The sequence below is a fragment of the Pleurodeles waltl genome, chromosome 3_1 (genome assembly GCF_031143425.1).
Source record: "Pleurodeles waltl isolate 20211129_DDA chromosome 3_1, aPleWal1.hap1.20221129, whole genome shotgun sequence".
Classification (NCBI taxonomy): domain Eukaryota; kingdom Metazoa; phylum Chordata; class Amphibia; order Caudata; family Salamandridae; genus Pleurodeles; species Pleurodeles waltl.
In genome coordinates, this window is record NC_090440.1 from 1,702,119,905 (window position 1) to 1,702,137,597 (window position 17,693).

The window sequence follows — 17,693 nt, forward strand, 5'->3', positions numbered from 1 at the left end:
GAAGGATCAAATGCTTGTTTCCTGTAGGATTCAGAATCTGAGGATAGCACACTGTACTCACCCTAAGAGTCTCTTTCCCTCCTCCTTGCACAAAACACACTATTGGAATCTTCCCACCATATATGGAATCTGTGGAAACACACAAAAATGACAGCAGGAATGATTGATGCACAACCAACTGCTCAAGACTCTGGTCCTGATTTAGATATTGACGAACGGGTTGCTCTGTCACAACAGTGACAATATCCCATCTGTCTAAATCAGAATCCCATAGAATATAATAGGATTTAGATTTCGGTGGACAGGATATTTGTCACTGTTGTGACAGAGTAACCCATTCGCCAATATCTAAATGAGGCCTTCAGGGCCTGATTTAGAGTTTGGCGGAGATATCCTGTCCGCTGTATTACGATCCCATAAAAGCCTTTTGAGATTTTAATACAGCAGAAGGGATATCTGGCAAGTTTGTGGTGGAGTAACCCCCCCCGCCAAACTCTAAATCGAGCCTACTATTACAGTTCATTATGTGAGTTGTTGTTCCTTATGATCCACCCCATGTATAATAGCCATGTATGTAATCTATCACAATAGCTGCCACTGAATGGCACAGAAAGCAATGACAGCAGAATGCTTTGGTTCTGTATCATGATCAAGGCAATCCACCTCCAATGTCCCAAAGCTTCAATAATGAAGAATAAGCACATAATGTATTAAAAATATTCTTGATATATAATGACTAACTCACACGTAAATACACAAACACATCTACCACAGACACAAACGCGCACACACACACACCCTGCGGTCAACAAGGTTCTGAGAATGCTGGAAGAACATTATGACTGTGCAACCACAACAGGCATGAAGTCCACAGTGGCACCATTAACCTGGGTAATCTGTTGAGTATAAAATAAAAAATAGTTGCAATGGACTTTGTACTCTTCTTATAGAACGTTTTTGCATTGAGTACACAATTGTAAGTTTGTTTAGCAGCCCAGAACCTTTAATCATGTACCCTGTGAGGGGAGTCCACTGACCATCTCCAGGTAAGTTCAGTGTGCCCTAGCTCGGTCTTTCTCTTCCACCCAAGTGCGTGATGAATGTCTGGGCTGTCATGTAGTGTACAAGTTCAATGAATGATGCTTTCTGCAAGGACATGTTTCATGCAGACAGAGATGATGTTTCTCTGTGCAGGATCAGGTCATTTCGGTTTCACAGTCCTTAGAACAGGATCAGAGACCTTATTGCTGTGTCACTCATGTCTTTATTTTGACTGCAATATACATACAGTCAGACACAGAGTGGAACACAAAATAATAGCTAACGACTCATCTGCCACTTGGCACATCTATCTGAATATCTGTCTAGGAATGAACTGACCCCTTCTCTGAATGCCTGATTTTTTCAAGGTCCAATCCCTCTCCTGTGGCCTTACTACTGTGCGTGTTGTGAAAGACTGTTAGTATATCAGAGAGACTATACTAAGGGTGCCTGATGTATCTGCCTAGGTATCATATTTAGGATCTCATTTACAAGTGCCTTTACTGCCCCTGTGTAAATTTTATTTGATGCAGTGGTTGCACAATCAGTGCCCTACACTGCTCCATATTTACAAACTGATGCATTGGGCCCAATGCATCAGTTTGTAAAGCCAGGCGTCACATTTTCCCTGCGGTAGGTATAATGTATGCAGGGTATGCATTCCCAAGTCAAAAGCCACATAGAAATGATGCAGTGAAATTTACAACTTTCTACTGCGTCACTCTACGACTTTACTGCGTCAATATTTTAATGCCTTCTCAGACCAGGCGTAAAATTGATGCAGGACTTTTTACAATGGGACTCTCCTCTGTGTTCTGACGCTTTGCTGGAGTTGCATCAGTTTTACAAAGCAACACCAGCAATGCATCACTTTAGCGCCAAAAGATGAATCAGAATTTCTGACACATCCATAAAAACGTGCACCACGGAGCTCTGTATTTTAAATACAGTGCATCCTTGGTGTGTTAGGGTTTTACCCAATAAATTTGATGCATCAATGCCAATGAGTCAGTTTATTGTAAATGAGGCTCCTAATTTGGCCTTTTGCTGACTGCCATTCCTCTCTGTTCTGAAGGCCCAGTAGCAAAGTCAGCAAAGGTTCTCTTTCATTTGGTTGACTGAGTTAATATTTTTTTTAACTCACACCCCAACATTGTTGGACCTAGTTTTTCACCAGTTCCCCCAATCATTGGTGAATATGGACTCCCTTGATCCAGAACCTTTGTAGCACTGGCTGGATGAGATGCACCAATATAAAACCTTGCCAGAATTTTGGGGGCCTTTGCTTACTAGTGTTTTAGGATCAGCTGTGACTGGCCCCCTGGTAGAGACCTGGAGGGAGGCGATTATCATACCCATTTTCAAAAAGGGGAATAAGGCTGAACCACTGCTGCTTCTCAATCTCTCTCTTAGACAGCTCCAGATCAAAGGCAAGTAGTGCTAGCAAAATTAGAGACCTATCCTGCGGAGACCCATTGTTTATCAGAGGTTCAGTTCAGGTTTCACCCACGGCTAGGCACAGTCAAACAAACCTTGAATTTGACTCTGATAGTACAAAAATATACAAAGGCCAAAAAAGGCTCTGTCCATTTCGCCTTTATGGACTTAGCCTGTGCATTTGACTCAGTTGATAGATCCAAATTGTGGGCTGCTATGTCAGAATTGGGTGTGGACAAAGGTATAATTTCTCTCCTTAGTAGAGTTCATGCGTATACTTCAGCCAGGGTACTCTATAGCCAGGAGGATGATCTGATGGAGGAATTTTCTTCTTTGAAGGGAGTTATGCAGGAATGTGTACTACCCCCCTTCCTTTTCCTTCTCCATATAAACAGTTTGGAAGATCACTTGCGTAGCGTGGGGAAATATTTGCCACTTATTAACTCTCGTCCGAAAGCCGTGCTACTTTGTGCAGATGATGCTGTCCTCATCTCGAGGACAGCAAACAGCCTCCAATCTTTGTTGAATGCTTTTAACATTTTTATGGGCAGTCTTGGTCTGAGAACAAATAGAACAAAGTCCTATGTGATGAAATGAGGCTCAAAGCTTTCTAAAACCAAGAAATTTATACGTTAGGGCTAAGAAATGTTAAAAGTCCCTAATTTTACCTATCTTGGGGTTCCGTTAGATGTTGATTTTAATTGGACATTTTTAATGAGTGTCCATGTTTTACAATTTCAAAGAGCCATATTTGCTGCTTTTGGATTCTCAAAGAGGTTGGGGCGCAAACCAGTGAAGGAAATGATGACTGTGCAAATGTTCTCCTGTTGCCTTATTTGGAACCGGGGCTGGTGCTATAGTAATAGTAAGAGTCTCGGTTTGAGGCATGTAAATGATTGTATAGGAGTGCAACCTTTCCTGCTCTGGCTTAAAATCTAGAAGAATCCTGAAGCTCAGTACTGTAGAGCGGTGATCCCAGAATGTTTGTCACTGGCCCGGGCTATGGCTATTCCTTGGCTTACTTATGGCAGCACTTTATTTCCTAGCCTAGGGATTGGGGATTTTTTTTAACACTCCCAACTCTCTACAAGCTGCTGAAATAAACAGAACTAAGGAGTAATAATGGTGCCATGTTTCTGAACATAAATACCTGCAGGGCCAAACAAGGACAATCAAGACAATCAAGGAGTGAGGCTTAACGACCGTGCATCATGTTGAGTTGCCCTGTGCAAGTTCATGAATTTGTGGGAGCCTCTAGCTCACATTTTCCCAAATGGGAGGGCCATGAATATATTTCCCTTTCACCCTAAGTCTTGGGAAAGCATCCTCATGGCTGTGACTAGTCACCCCAATTATGGGACCGTTTGGATCCCAATATTAAATTCTAATCCCCCAGATGCCTCTGGTAGGCGTGAGGCAGACGAGAGGCAGCAGTGGACCCAAAATAAACAAGCACTGGCAAAGTCAATAGGTCTTGCCTTTGATATCTACTAGCTTTGCCAATAGGTTTTAGCCTTGCTGTACACCAAACCAGAAGCTGTGTAGCAAAGCTAAAAACAAAAAGTATTTTGAAAAAAGTAAAAGCAAACATTATGTTGTGTGCATGCTTGCAGATGAGAGCGTGTTTCCACGAGAGAGAGAGCGTGTGAATGTGTGTGAGTGAAAGTGAAGGTCAAAGGTCAAGTGACTTCCGCTACTCTTGGCATTTTAGTGAAATGACATCCATGGTCACCAGAATCTTTTGAAGTTAACCAGTACTGTAGATCCCAAAATCCATTGATTTGTTAATAGGTAACAACTGTAATATATAGTCCTGGGGACATGCAGCACCCCTAATTCTTACTGAGGCAGAGCAGGTGAATGTTGTCCATGCCAGGGATACCTTTAACAAATATATAATAAGGTACATGTGGGTATCCTGGCATGCAATCATCGGGCATGCTTCTGTTTGCCAAGAGCCAGTACTGTGGAACTTCAGAGGGAGGGATGTTTCCTTTCAGTTCACTACTAACGCCAGAGCGTGTACAGATGGAGAGATCAACAGGTACAAACTGCTTAAAATAAGTGCACTTTAAATTAAAAACAAACTCTTTGCACACTCAGGTCGGTTGGCGGAGCTGTTTTATACACACTGGTGCAAAAGATACCTCAAGGGGCCACATAATGTGTAAGAGTTAAGAGAAGTGCATGAAGGCAGAAACCTCTTTAAAAAAAAATCAAGATGAAAACGGGCAGGTGAGAGCATACATTAACATAAACAATGGGTGGGTGAACAGGGGAGTAAAGAAACATGAACAACGGGCTGGTGGGGGTGATAAAGAAAGAAGAACAACAAGAGGGTATTGGAGGATAAGGAAATGTGAAAAACAGTAAAGAAATACAAATAACAATAAAGGAACATGAACTACATAAGAAACACAAGAAAGGGGTGGATGAGAAGGGTGATAAAAAAAGACAGACAACAAAAACAGGACCTGAATCACAGCAAGATTATCAGAGAAGAAACAGGAAGTGATGCCAAGGCACACATTGGCCAGTTAGGAAGCAGTAAAGAGTGACAATTAAGCCAATGCGTAGTAAGCAATTGGCAGGCTGTAAGCCTCATATTGTACACATTGGTGTCTCGCAAGGAGAGCACATTTGCTTGCACTTGTTGCTTAGGATGGCTCAAACCTAGAAAATAATATAAAATAATATGTTAAAGCCCCGTTTCTTGCAGTATTCTATCTTTGCTGTTGTGTACAATATTCGAGAATTGCGTGAAGGCAAGAACCACGGCACCACTTTACATTTTACAGAGATTGAAGTAAATGCAGGCGTTGCATATTTGTTAAAATGCTTAACTGAGCCTTCTCTGTGCTTTAGAACGTTGAGGGAGAATTTACAAGTCTTACATCACAACTGGACAGTAACAGTTTCAACGTAACAAATTAAAACGGGATTGAAATGAGAAGCATTAATAAATAAAACCAGGTAAAAACATTTCAGCACTAAACACAATTCAATACACAAATCACAGAGCTCTAACATCTCTCTAATATCTTGGCTTCTAACAGAGTTTTGAAATAGACCAAGGGCTTCATTTATTTCAGTTTGTCAGAAAAGTTGTATCACAATAGTGCAACTTAGTCTTGAAGCCTAAAAAAAGTACAACATTTTTTAAAAATAAAAGGGCACCGTTGTTTGCCATTTAGAGAAACTGGCTGTTCTGACTAGAATGGAAGCAGGAGCACTGGGATTTGGTTCCACCGTGTGGTAAGCTTTCACACATCTGTCAAGTCAAGATCAAGTCTCCAACAGCCGATGCACAACACAGAACAGAAAACAGAAGATTTGGCTCAATATGAAAAAGACCAAGTGATCAAGGCAACTTTTGCTGTTTTTACCTCCGACTTTGAGTCAGTATAAAATCTGCTGAATGTAATGTTGATGAGGCAAGACTGTGCTGTAAATAACCATCAGTGAGTCCGTTTTATCTACCCAGAAGCCAATGTAGAACTTGCAGCTGCTTGTATTACAGGGTTGACTGCTTTCCAGTCAGGAACTCAACAATGTAATGTAACGCAACACTGTCACAACACCCTTTCTTTGAGGTATCTTGGCAGAACCAAAAAAAAACCTCCATCAGGAGGAAACACTTACAGTAACAAATGTTGCAGGCTACAGTTTCTTTGCTAAAACGACGATGAGAATCTATATACGATCAATCACATGTCTGTAACCAAAAGGAAAAGTAGATGGACATTATTAAACAAAACCAGAAAATCTAAAAATGTGAAGGGTGTGGTCTATTCACGACGAACGTAGGCCTGCAGTTCGTCATTCCAAGGTTGGTGCTCGTGCCTTCCTCTGGGTTCCATGAAAGTGCTATATATGATATATAGCATATATGTCAAAAAATGGCTAGGCACTTTGGGGCTACTTCAAGCCTGTCCTGGTTTTGCAATTATCAGCTCAAAGCATGCTGGGACTTGTAGTTTCACTTTACCTAGTGTACGTGTTGCATACAAGCCTAACAAGCCTAATGTTGCTGGTTCAAAAACCTGGACAGGCTGAAAGTCATAAGCTTATTTCCTTCAATACCACTATGACATTTCGCAAACATGAAAGTGTTTGTTAGCCCTACCTATGACTATGCTACTGAACACAATCTCACTCAGCAGAAACAAAATGCACACGCAATCTCAATGTACACCAGCAGAAAAGACTACATGTACCCGTCCACACACACCTCCTGGTAACAATGAGCCATGTGGCAGTACTGGCCCCTATGGTCCCTGTTTTAAAAAATGTAATTTGTCACCACAATCGACCTGCGCCGACGGGAAATTATAAAGCCATCTCACTCTGGAGATGAAGTCCTCATCAAGGAGCGTGGGAAACAAACAGTCCCATTCTATCCTGTCAAATACTTTTTCTGTATCCAACTCTGAGAGGTCCTCTGCCAACCAAATCGAATGAGCTAACATGCAGAAATGATTACGTGATGAATGACTTGGTACAAACCCCACTTGGGAATGATCAATAAGAGAGGGAAGGACTCTCTTAAGGTGAGTTGCTAGAATGCTTGCCAATATCTTGACATCCCTATTGAGCAGAGATATGGGGCGATAGCTTCCACGAAGGGGAGGATCTTTTCCTGGTTTGGGTAGGACCGGTGCCAGTTAGACAATATACCCAAGCAGACTGAATGATCCGCTTCAGTGAAAGCCTCATATAGAAGATCCACTTGTCCCATTAATAGAACTCTGCCGTGAACCCATCCTCACTCAGGGCTTTGTGATAGGGTAGAAATGAGATGGCATGCTCTATTTCCTCTTTGGATATCTCGCCCTGAAGCAACTGCCTGCATCCTCTGAGAGGCAAGGTGAGTGAATCCCTTCTAGTAAGGTGTTTATCTGATCTGTTTCTTGAACAATTTCTGGGGAGTAGAAGGTCTTATAGCAGAATACAAATGCAACTGCAATTTCCTGCGGTTTGGTGACCAGTGCCCATGAGTCAGTGATAATAGCAGGAATGGCGATATCCACTTCCCTCAGCTTAAGCTCATAATGCCAGTATTTCTACTTCTGTAGCACATACTCAGCTTCAGAGGTGAAGAGGGTATTAAGGTCCATGTGCTCTTTTTCAAGGCTGAGCCTGGTAAGAGTGGAAGGCTGGACCATATGAGGTGGGATATATCTGCTTCTTTTTCTGACGCTCCTCTCTCTGCTTCTTGAACAGGGCTGAATCTCTTATCAGCTATCCTTTGATGGTCGCCTTCGCTGCATCCCACAGTGTAAGCGCACAGTCGACCGAACCTTTATTATTCTCCCAGTAAGTGTGCACATGAGCTTTAAGCTGTGCCTTGTCCGCCGGCTTGTTATATCTGGATAAGATGAGGCACCAGGGCTTGCGTATTGGCCGGGACAAAGCTAAATCAGCCTCCAGGGTAACAGGTCAGAGGCCTGAAAATGCGCCCTCTAATATTGAGATCTTGCAGAAAACAGGAAGTAAATGATGGGTCTTCAGAAAAAAATCTATCCATAATTGTATACTATGGACCGGGGACAAAGATGTGTATTCCCGGTCTGTCGGATGCAAAGGACGTCATACATCGCGGAGGCTATGATCACTCACAAGATCTCCTAGGAGGGCTCTGCCACATTATTTGATACATCAATTGGAAATGTGTGGTCTAAGACTGCATCTCAGGCCAATTTCAGATCCCCACAAATAAGTGTGTTGTCAGTATCTACCTCTGTCAATACTCATGCGAGTTGAAGAAGGAAGGCACGCATTGAACCTGTGGGTGCATAAAGAAAATCTATGTCAATTGTGTTGACATTCTATTGGACCCCTTCCTGGTTCATATGGGTACCCGCCAAGGTTGCCCACTCCCCTATTTCTTCTCCTTACAATGGAATCTTTAGCAGTGTCCATGCGTCAATCATATCGGATAATAGGTATCCCAACACCCAGAGGTCCTTTGACATTGTATCTATATGCAGATGATACTTTGCTTAGCCTATCAGCCTTATTCTCCTCCATCCCTTTGGTGTTGGACACTATTGATGCCTTTGCGGCGGTATCCGGCTACAATGTGAACTGGCGAAAGAGTGCGGCCTTGCCATTATTGTGGATCACCACCTGCGCTGTCATAGCTGTTTACCCATTTCAGTGGAAGAATTTCCACCTTATTATCAGGGCATTCTAGTAAATAGGGGCCTGGAACGCATGGTGGTGGATACTCTGGACCCATTAATGGAACAAATGAGAATGGACTTCGCGAAGTGGTCCCGCCTAAATTTCTCTCTTTGGGGATGGACTCAGGTGGTGAAAATGGTTTCCTTTCCCTGAATCACATACTTGCTAGACATGCTTCCCCAATTTATACCCCTCTTTACTTCCCGACGGATAGATAAGACCATTAAGGCCTTCATTTAGGGCTCAGCAACACCTCGTCTGGCAATTTAGAAGCCTATTGCCCATAGATCAGCAGGGGGAATAGGCTTGCTGTCTGTGGAACATTACTGTTTAGCCCTACATTGGGCACAAATGGCATAGATGTACCCTCGAGTCCAGGACCCTCCTTTGTGAGTTATGATTGAGCACAGACTCCAGGAGGCATTGTTGGGGTTACAGGCCCTCTATATTCCTGGCCCGCTGCTGCTGACTCCCCCAATCCCATGCAGAGAGCCATGTATGCTGCCTGGATGTGGGCGCACAGGCTCTTTTTGGTGGACGCACATCTACATGACAAAGCTCCCATCTGAACAATGCAGGCATTTCCATAGAAGGGATCATGCTTGACCGGGGTCTTTGGCGCAGTGTTGGGATTCTGAATCTTATGAACATGATCTCTGGTGGTGTCCTAAAGTCCTTTGAGATTATACAGGACGAATTTGGCTTGTCGCATAGTAAACAATGGCAATATATACAATTACGTCATTGTCTGCTGAGTAAATTGGGCCCCCACCCTGGACCATTTCCTGTTCCCCATGATTTCTTATCTCAACACTTGTGGTCAGTTTAAAGATGTGATGTCTGGATTATATAAACTCTTCATTCGTAATCTATACTCCCAGCCGCAATTGGCTAGCCTCAGGACGATCTGTCAGGCTCATCTGCAGGTGGAATATGATGAGGAAAATGGGCTGACCTTTTGGGGGCCCTAGAATGAGGAATCCATGAAACATGGATCAAACTCAGCCTTTTTATGATCCTTCAGGGCTGGCCCTGGACCCCGGTGTGGCTCCAGGTTGCAGGATTGCTCTCCCATTCTGCTTGTTGAAGATAAGATTATACGTCCTGTGATATTGCCCATATTTTGTTGAACTGTCCCATCATACACCCCTTCTGGATGGCAGTAGAGTCTACGTTCTGGGAATCTATGGATTTGCCCTCACCACTTTCAAACCCCCTATTTCTCCTCTATGGCTTATCGGATGTTCCTGAATTGACCCGCCAGACTCGTCCGTAACTCGTCACTGCACTTACAGCTGCCAAAATCCACATTGGTGCTCCCCACAATTGCTGTCCCATGAGGAATGGCTTGCAGAGATGTACAAGACTGCATCATATGAAAATATAATTTACAATTTAATGGACAAAGCAGAAAGTTTTCTTCTTACATGGACCCCCTTTTTTTAAAATGCCCCCGTCCGTCCTCCATCCCCATAGTTCAATTAGACTTTTGCTTCTTCCTTATTACCATCACTGGACTCACTAACCCTTCCTCCCCCTCCTCTCCCTTTCTTATTCGCTCATCCTCCTCTTTGTCTCTTAAATATTGTATTATTTTACACAGGTATTGTTTGTTATTGGTATGGGCCTCACAGTCAACATTTATATCTTTATATAGCTATAAGCTGATCTTGCATGTCACTATATTTCCTTTTTTTTCTCAATTCATAAATTTGTCAATAAAATAATTGACAGAAAAAGTAAAAATGCAATTTGCCCCTCGATAGATTGAAACCATTATGCAAGGTTCAAAGGTCAACAGAATTCACCTAGTCTTTCAACAACACCTACACAGGGAAAGGGGAAGAGCACAGAGCAATAATCAAGTATATTACATTTCAATTTCTCTTTACTCAAAAGAAAGCAAACTCAAAGCTTTGCCTGCCCAAAAAACGACCTCAAATTATTCACCAATCTATGTATTAAAGAAACATGAGCAACATATGGAGAGTGTTGGAAATGGCCCTTTTGGCAGGGTTATCCCAAAGTTTTTGCCTTTTTCCCTCCACTTTTGTCTGTCTCTTTTTGTTGGCCTTAGGGCTCTGCACACTCCTGACCAGTGCAAAAGTGTATGTGCACTCCCCTAAACATGGTAACATTGGTATATCCACAACTGGCATATTCAATTTACTTGTAAGTCTCTTGTAAAGTGGTGTACCATATACCCAGGGCCTGTAAATGAAATGCTACTGGTGGGTCTGCAGCAATGTTTGTGCCAACCAACTAAAGTAGCCCTATAAATATGTCTCAGGCCTGTCATTGCAGAGCCTGTGTGTGCTGTTTCACTGCCACCTTGACTTGGCAGCGAAAACATCTTGCTAAGCCTTAAACTCCCCTTTTATCATGTATAAGTCACTCCTAAGATAGGCCCTAGATAGCCCATAGGGAAGGGTGTCATGTAAGTAAAAGGCAAGACATGTACTTTTACATTTTACATGTCCTGGTAGTGAAAAACTCCCAAAGTCATTTTTCACTAACGTGAGGTCTACTTCTCTCATAGGCCAGAATTGGGAATTCTCTGCCCTCACTGCTCTTTGAGCCTTGCAGCCTGTCTACAATACACGTCGGGGGTAGGTGACAGCTATACTTTGGGCATTCCCTCTAGACAGCCACAAACACAGGAAGGGTGGGTGTGACAAAGGACTCATCTGCATTATTCTGCACTCTGATAGGCCTTCCTGGGCATATACTAGAGGTAATTTTTTGACAGATAAGTCACCCTTGATAAATGGATGTTATTAATGGCTAAATACTAGCATTGGCATATTGCATGTCATTTTTGGCATGGGGTCACCCATGACAAAGCGCTGGCCCTGGCACATTGAAGTTCATTTTTGACACATTGAGGTACCCACAGTACATTAAAAAAAAATGGATTCAACTACAGGAGGCCATCAGGTTTCATTTGCTTGGTACACTGTGGGGGCATGAATATTTAATGAGTTGTCCTTTGGAGCCTATGGCTTTTAACCATCAATTTGTGCAAATTTTCCTTTGAAATGCATTATTTGACCCCCTTTTTTCACACTTTTCTTAGGGAGAACCTGCTTGACAGCTTCATTTCACTCACTCGCAACAGTTCAGGGTAAGCATTACACCCCATCACTTTCAAAGACCATGTCAGCACCCTACTCTGGATGGTATCTAAAATGGACACTTGTATGTGTTGCGATGTTATATTAATCATACAGTTTTTATAAACTTCACCAATGTCAATTATGGGCATGTCATTGGGATGAGGGTAACATGCAGAGGGGTAAAGCAGGCCCCCAGCTCTTGAGGGGACCCCATCCTTCAGCTGGACCCCATTCTGCCCAGGCCCAATGAATATCTGTGAGACCTGGGAGACCCAGGGCTCCCCTTCACATTATAGCGAGGGGTTATTTTATGTTATGCTACCAATCAAGTGACCACAGATCCTGGGACGATTCAGAGTCAACGGTCAAATTATGCCACTTCTGTGATGTCACTAAGGTCAAACGGTAGGTGATCTCACTTTTGCTATCCCTGGCATTTTGATGAATCGACATCCAGGGAGAAAAGCACATTAGGGTTTTCTTTCCTATTGCTCTTTGGGGCACAGAAAAGGTGTATTCAGTGTTTTGATGCAGACAAACCTTTTTCCACTTTCTCCCTGAACAGTTCAGGTGGCTTTCTTACAAATACCATAACAGGAACAGCACAAAATAGTCTGATGTTACCACAATACATTAACAGTGAGGTAGATAGAACATTAAACTAATGTGGCACATTGATCCAGGTTCGCTTGTATCATGACAGCCACGTTGTGCATCTGTGACAGACTCCATACTAACCTGGAGCATTTAGCTCTGAAATATATTTTTCCAACTGTGCCCGAAGCTCTGCTTCTATGGTGGGGTGTGCATGCGAGCCGTTGTCCACCAGTATTTGATGAGTATGATTGTTATCAAGGCAGTATAGCCGGTCTTTCTGTACATCATCCATCACGTAATGTGCAACGTAGGTCCCCTAAAGGAAAGACAATATGTCAAGATGTATCTGGATCTATCTTGACAAAAATCTTGAGAGCCCTCCACCATTCTGACTTCATTGCAAAGATAGAGTATGCAAATGCATGACCACAAATGGGCCCAATATAAACAAATTCCAATGTATATCCAAAGGCATCATTAAAATAGTAGTTCTGTCTTGTATGGATTGTCCCATTATGTTTTTCTGCATTATTGGTCTTGTAGCAGCATAAGTCCGAAATGGATTCAGGCTCTGTGTGACCCCTCTCAGTCAGTATATAGTTTATTTTTAAGTTATATCACTTGGCATGTTAAGATGTTTAGATTTACAAGTGTACCTTTACAATGTTTTTTTTTTTTAATTTCTTTATTGGATTTTGTCTACAATCACACTTCAACTTACACATAGAAGCGATGTAAAGGCATAGTACATCATCAAGGGTTTTTGCATACAGGGGAATATTTAATCCCTACATATCGGCATTATTGCAGGATAAGCCAATAACACTCAACTCGTAATAAAAGATAATTACATAACGTCAACATTATTATAACATAAAACTTAAGAAACCATCTGGGCATTGTGATATATCATTTGCCTAATAAATGTAGTAGGATATACAGAGAGGAAAACAAAGTGAGAGAGAGAGGTGATTCTATTTGCCGAGGGGGGAACTTCGGGGTTAGGGGAATGTTCCCGGCAAGAAATGTACTTCTATCTGGGGGATGTGCATACCTATGTTAATGGTCATTCTGCGAACCCTCTACAAGGGGTACATACATAATCATTAAGATGTGAGCAGTGTCAATCATGTCGGTATGTCAAAATGTCAGGCTTCTTCTGGCGGGTGCGATTTATTATGTAGACGAATAATATAGAGATCCCATGTCGTGACGGCGGCATCACCACCACGTTGTCGACAATCAGCAGCCATGGCCTTGGCTTCAGCCAAAACCCATTTGTGAGTAACTCGCAGTCAGTAATCGATTTTGGGAGGCTGAGGTGCCTTCCAGTGCCTGGCTATTAGGTGCTTGTAAAGCACTGTCTCAAGATCAGTGAATTTCAAGTAGTGTTAATGGCATTTTATGCGAGATAATATTCTGAGAAGACAAGCAAGTGGGGTAGGTGAAATATGGACCTCTACAATCTCAGAAATCTGTGTCAGGACTTCTGTCCAAGCCTGCAACAGTGGTGGACATTCCCATATCATGTGTATGAAAGTAGCATGTTCAAGATTACATCTGGAGCAACAAGGACATGTCTCTGGAAACATTTTTTGAGCCGGTGGGGTCTGAGGTATTTCTGGTGAACATAATTAAAATGTGTATACTTCAGACGTGCGTTTCGGGGTACCTTCTTAACCTGCATGAGGGCCATATCCCATTGTGCAGTGGTGAGCTCTGTATTTTGGGTGTCTTCCCAATGTACCTTGCTCTGGGACGATGGACAACCTTTCCCATGATAAAGTGCCTTATGTAGGGCCGATACAGCTCTACGGTCTAAACAATGTGTAAGGATACACTGTGGCCCTGCAAGTATCTGAGGTTCAGATTTTCCAGGGGGCCATGAGTTAACAAGCCGTGCCCTAATGGCTGAGTAAGCAAGAAAGAGGCCCACGCCATATTGCTCCTGAAGGTCCTGGAAGGAGAGTAGGGCCCTGTCTTGATACAGATCTCCTAAGTACATTAGCCCAGCCTCCCTCCATGAGATAGAGTTATGAATGCCCAATATATCCTGCATAACCGGCAGGTCTCCCAAAGGCAGCTCAGGTGCATGAGGAAATGGCGTTAATGTAGCACGTCCGGGTGAGTTTGGCCGTGCACAGCAGCAGCCCAGGCTTGTAGCCCCGCACATCCAGGGAAAACAGCCATGGCAGGAGGCTGTCCTCTCGCAGACCAATTCGTATCAAGAGCATCTCCCCGCTCCGGTGTATGCTAGCCAGCGCATGGACCATTGTAACTGCTCTGCAGCGAAGTAAAGTTCTAAATCGGAACTCCCAGACCGCCCTCTGAGCAAGGTCACTGTATAATCATCAAAGAGGTTCTCTTATGTGTCAATCCCCATACCAGGGTAATCTCCAAACCCAGTAAGGACTTGAAGAAGGACCTGGGCGGAATAACTGGAAGAGCAGCAAAAAGATGTAACAGGTGCGGGAGCACCAGCATCTTAATTATCGATGTTCTACCCATGGGGGACAAAGGTAAACGCATCTAGAAGTGCATGGACTGTCATAGGGATGACAGTGTCCGCTCATGGTTACCCCCCACCAAGTCCCTGGGTGAATGGAAAACATTGATTCCCAAATAACAGAAGGTATCAAAGGTCCAGGGGAGGCATCCTCTCTATAATTGATCACAATGATCTATTGCCGCCCTCCGCATTGGGAATATACATGATTTGCCCCAATTTATCTTTAGGCTGGAAACCTCCCCAAAATGCGAGAGTAAGTAATTTAAATGAGGTAGTGTGAGAACGTGTTCCCGTAAGTATATAAGTACGTCGTTAGCATACAGTAAGACAATGTGTCAAATGGGCCCTATTGCAATGCCACAGTCTGGCCTCGAGAGCGTTGTGCTATAGCCAGTGGTTCCATGGTCATTGCAAACAGGACCGGGGATAGAGAGTAGCCTTGTCGGGTGCACCGCCCTATGGGAAAGGAATGTGAAATGTAACGGCCTGTGCAAACGCACGCTATGGGATCTGTATATAGTAGCTTAACCCAGTTAATAAAATTGGGTCCTATACCGAATGCTCTGAGGGTTTGTAACAGATATTCCCAACGTAGCGCGTCAAACGCTTTCTCGAAATCTAATGATGCCGCCACTGGTATCCCTCTTCTTTAGATAGGGCATCCACAATATGAAACAGCCGTCTGATGTTGGAACGTGTGGCCCTTCTTGGACAAAACCACTCTGGTCAACGTGAATATGTGTCGTCATTGTAGGGAGAAACCTGTTCATTAGGATTTTGCTTAAAATCTTAAAATCCAGATTTAGCATTAACAACGGCCTATAGGAGCTCACCTCCAAGGGGTCCTTACCAGGCTTTGGCAGGACAATGATCAAGGCTTCCGTGAGCGATTCAGGCAGAATACCACCCTTATGTGCCTCATTATAGACTTCAAGGAGATGAAGGACTAAGGAGGACCCAAAGGTCACATAGTATTAGACAGGAAACCCATTGGTGCATGGTGTTTTACCCCTCGTCATTTGCTGAATTGCCAAAGTGACTTCCTCTTGTTGGAGGGGCTCTCCAGCTCCTGATGTTGCTCCGGGGACAGGGTGGGAAGAAACCCTGCGCGAAGCCAGTCAGCCAATGCAGAATGAGTGAGAGCCTCTGGGGCAGTATATAATTGTTCTTAGTATTTAGTGAAAATGTCATTAATGTCTGTCTGTGAATTTTGGATAGTCCTTGTTTGCTCACGTATGGCTCCTGTCATGGGTTTAGCCGTCTCTGTTATAGCAGCCAGGCTAGTATACGCCATGGCTTGTCACTGTCTGCGTGCTGACGGGCCACATAGGATTTCCAATCTAGGTCGTCTAGTCTGTTGAGTTCTTCCCAATAGTGGTGGCGTTGGGCCACCAGTTTCGAATACGCACTCGGTGTAGTGACTGCCTCCATCTCTAACGAACGCAAAAGTTGCCCTAATTCCAGTACTTTGTGCATATGTGTGGAGCTAGTCCCCCATGTTGTAGAGATACAATGTCCCCCATAACCACTTTCAGGGCCTTCCATTCCACTCCCTTGGATGTCCCTGTTCCTGAGTTTTCCTGAAAGTAAGCAGAAATGGCTGTGGCCAATGTGGTGCGGTATACTGTGTCCTGCAAAACCTCGACTTGCAGGCGCCAATGAGGGGTTTGCTGGTCTTGACCTTCCCACTGAAACGTGACCTTAAGTGGGTTGTGATCCGATAATGCTCTGCCTAGGTATTCAGAACTATGTATCAATGGCCAGCTCACAGAATTACATAGAATATAGTCAAGGCGTATGTGTATCTGGTGGCCTGGTGCATAGTAGGGGTATTCCCTTTCATCGGGGTGCCCCAATCCCCAAACATCATGTAGGTCCAGACTCTCAGTCCATTGTTGGAAGTGTTTAGTCATTGAGAGTCCTGCTGTGCCGGGCATTGGAGGCAACAATCGCTCCCACTCTGTATTATGTAGACAATTGAAGTCTTCCCCCCCATAGCCTAGGGACCTGTGGCCTTATTAGCCTACCGGGAGTTAGGGTGTCCAGGAAGGCGGCCTGGGCAGTGTTGGACGCATATAAGGAGACCAAATATATAGGACGGCCGTCCAGTGTACCTTCCATCATTATATATCTACCTTCAGGGTCCGACAATACCCTATTGGTCATAAATGGAACCTCTGGTGCCACTTAAATTAAAACACCACAGGCATAAGCTGAATAGCCCATTCCGTAGGTTTGACCCCCCCCACCGCTTACAAACTTTGGCCAGTTCACTTTTGGTTATGTGAGTTTCCTGAATACAACCAAAAAGGATATGACGGTGGTGGATATACACATATATTTTATGTCTATGGTGTGGTGTTGCTATACCCGTGACATTCCACTTAAGAACATTATACATTGCTGTCAGGTGGACCATGGATCATTACGCAAAAACAATTCAGTATTTTTGACCCCCCCTCAACAGTTCTTCCAATTCTCATGTGGCAACGTCTTGTGCACCAGACGGTAATATGAACTACTATAAAGCAAACATCACAAACAACTCCATTACCCAGGCCTGAGTGATTAACGACACCATGCCACCCTTGATAAAGAGAAACAGCAAATATCAAAAGAGCGCTTTATGGCAAACAGGTCCTTACGGAACAGTTCTCTCGGGGTAAGGCCAAGAAAGGACTAAAGATGCCCAGTGTGGGCCTGTGTTAAAGTACAAAAGACAGCTGCTGGGTCGTTGGCTGTATATATTATCAATGGCTGTGAGGTTGAGACACTTTGGGGTCTTCTGCCGTGAGTATCGTATACTG

At 43.6% G+C, this 17,693-nt stretch overlaps 1 protein-coding gene across 7 annotated transcripts in view; it reads right to left on the bottom strand.

The window, feature by feature from the left end:
• The window catches only part of TRPM8 (transient receptor potential cation channel subfamily M member 8), a 283,346-nt gene that overhangs the window by 119,851 nt on the left and 145,802 nt on the right, over nt 1-17,693 (bottom strand). For all 7 annotated transcript variants that reach the window (XR_011201606.1, XM_069225547.1, XM_069225544.1 and 4 more), the window contains 2 exons: nt 12,519-12,693; nt 62-129 (listed from right to left, as the gene is read on the bottom strand). Coding sequence is in view for 6 of the 7 variants with exons in the window: in XM_069225547.1 (XP_069081648.1) it covers nt 62-129; nt 12,519-12,693 (243 nt within the window). In the remaining variant the exon portion in view is untranslated. The remainder of the gene's footprint in view (nt 1-61; nt 130-12,518; nt 12,694-17,693) is intronic.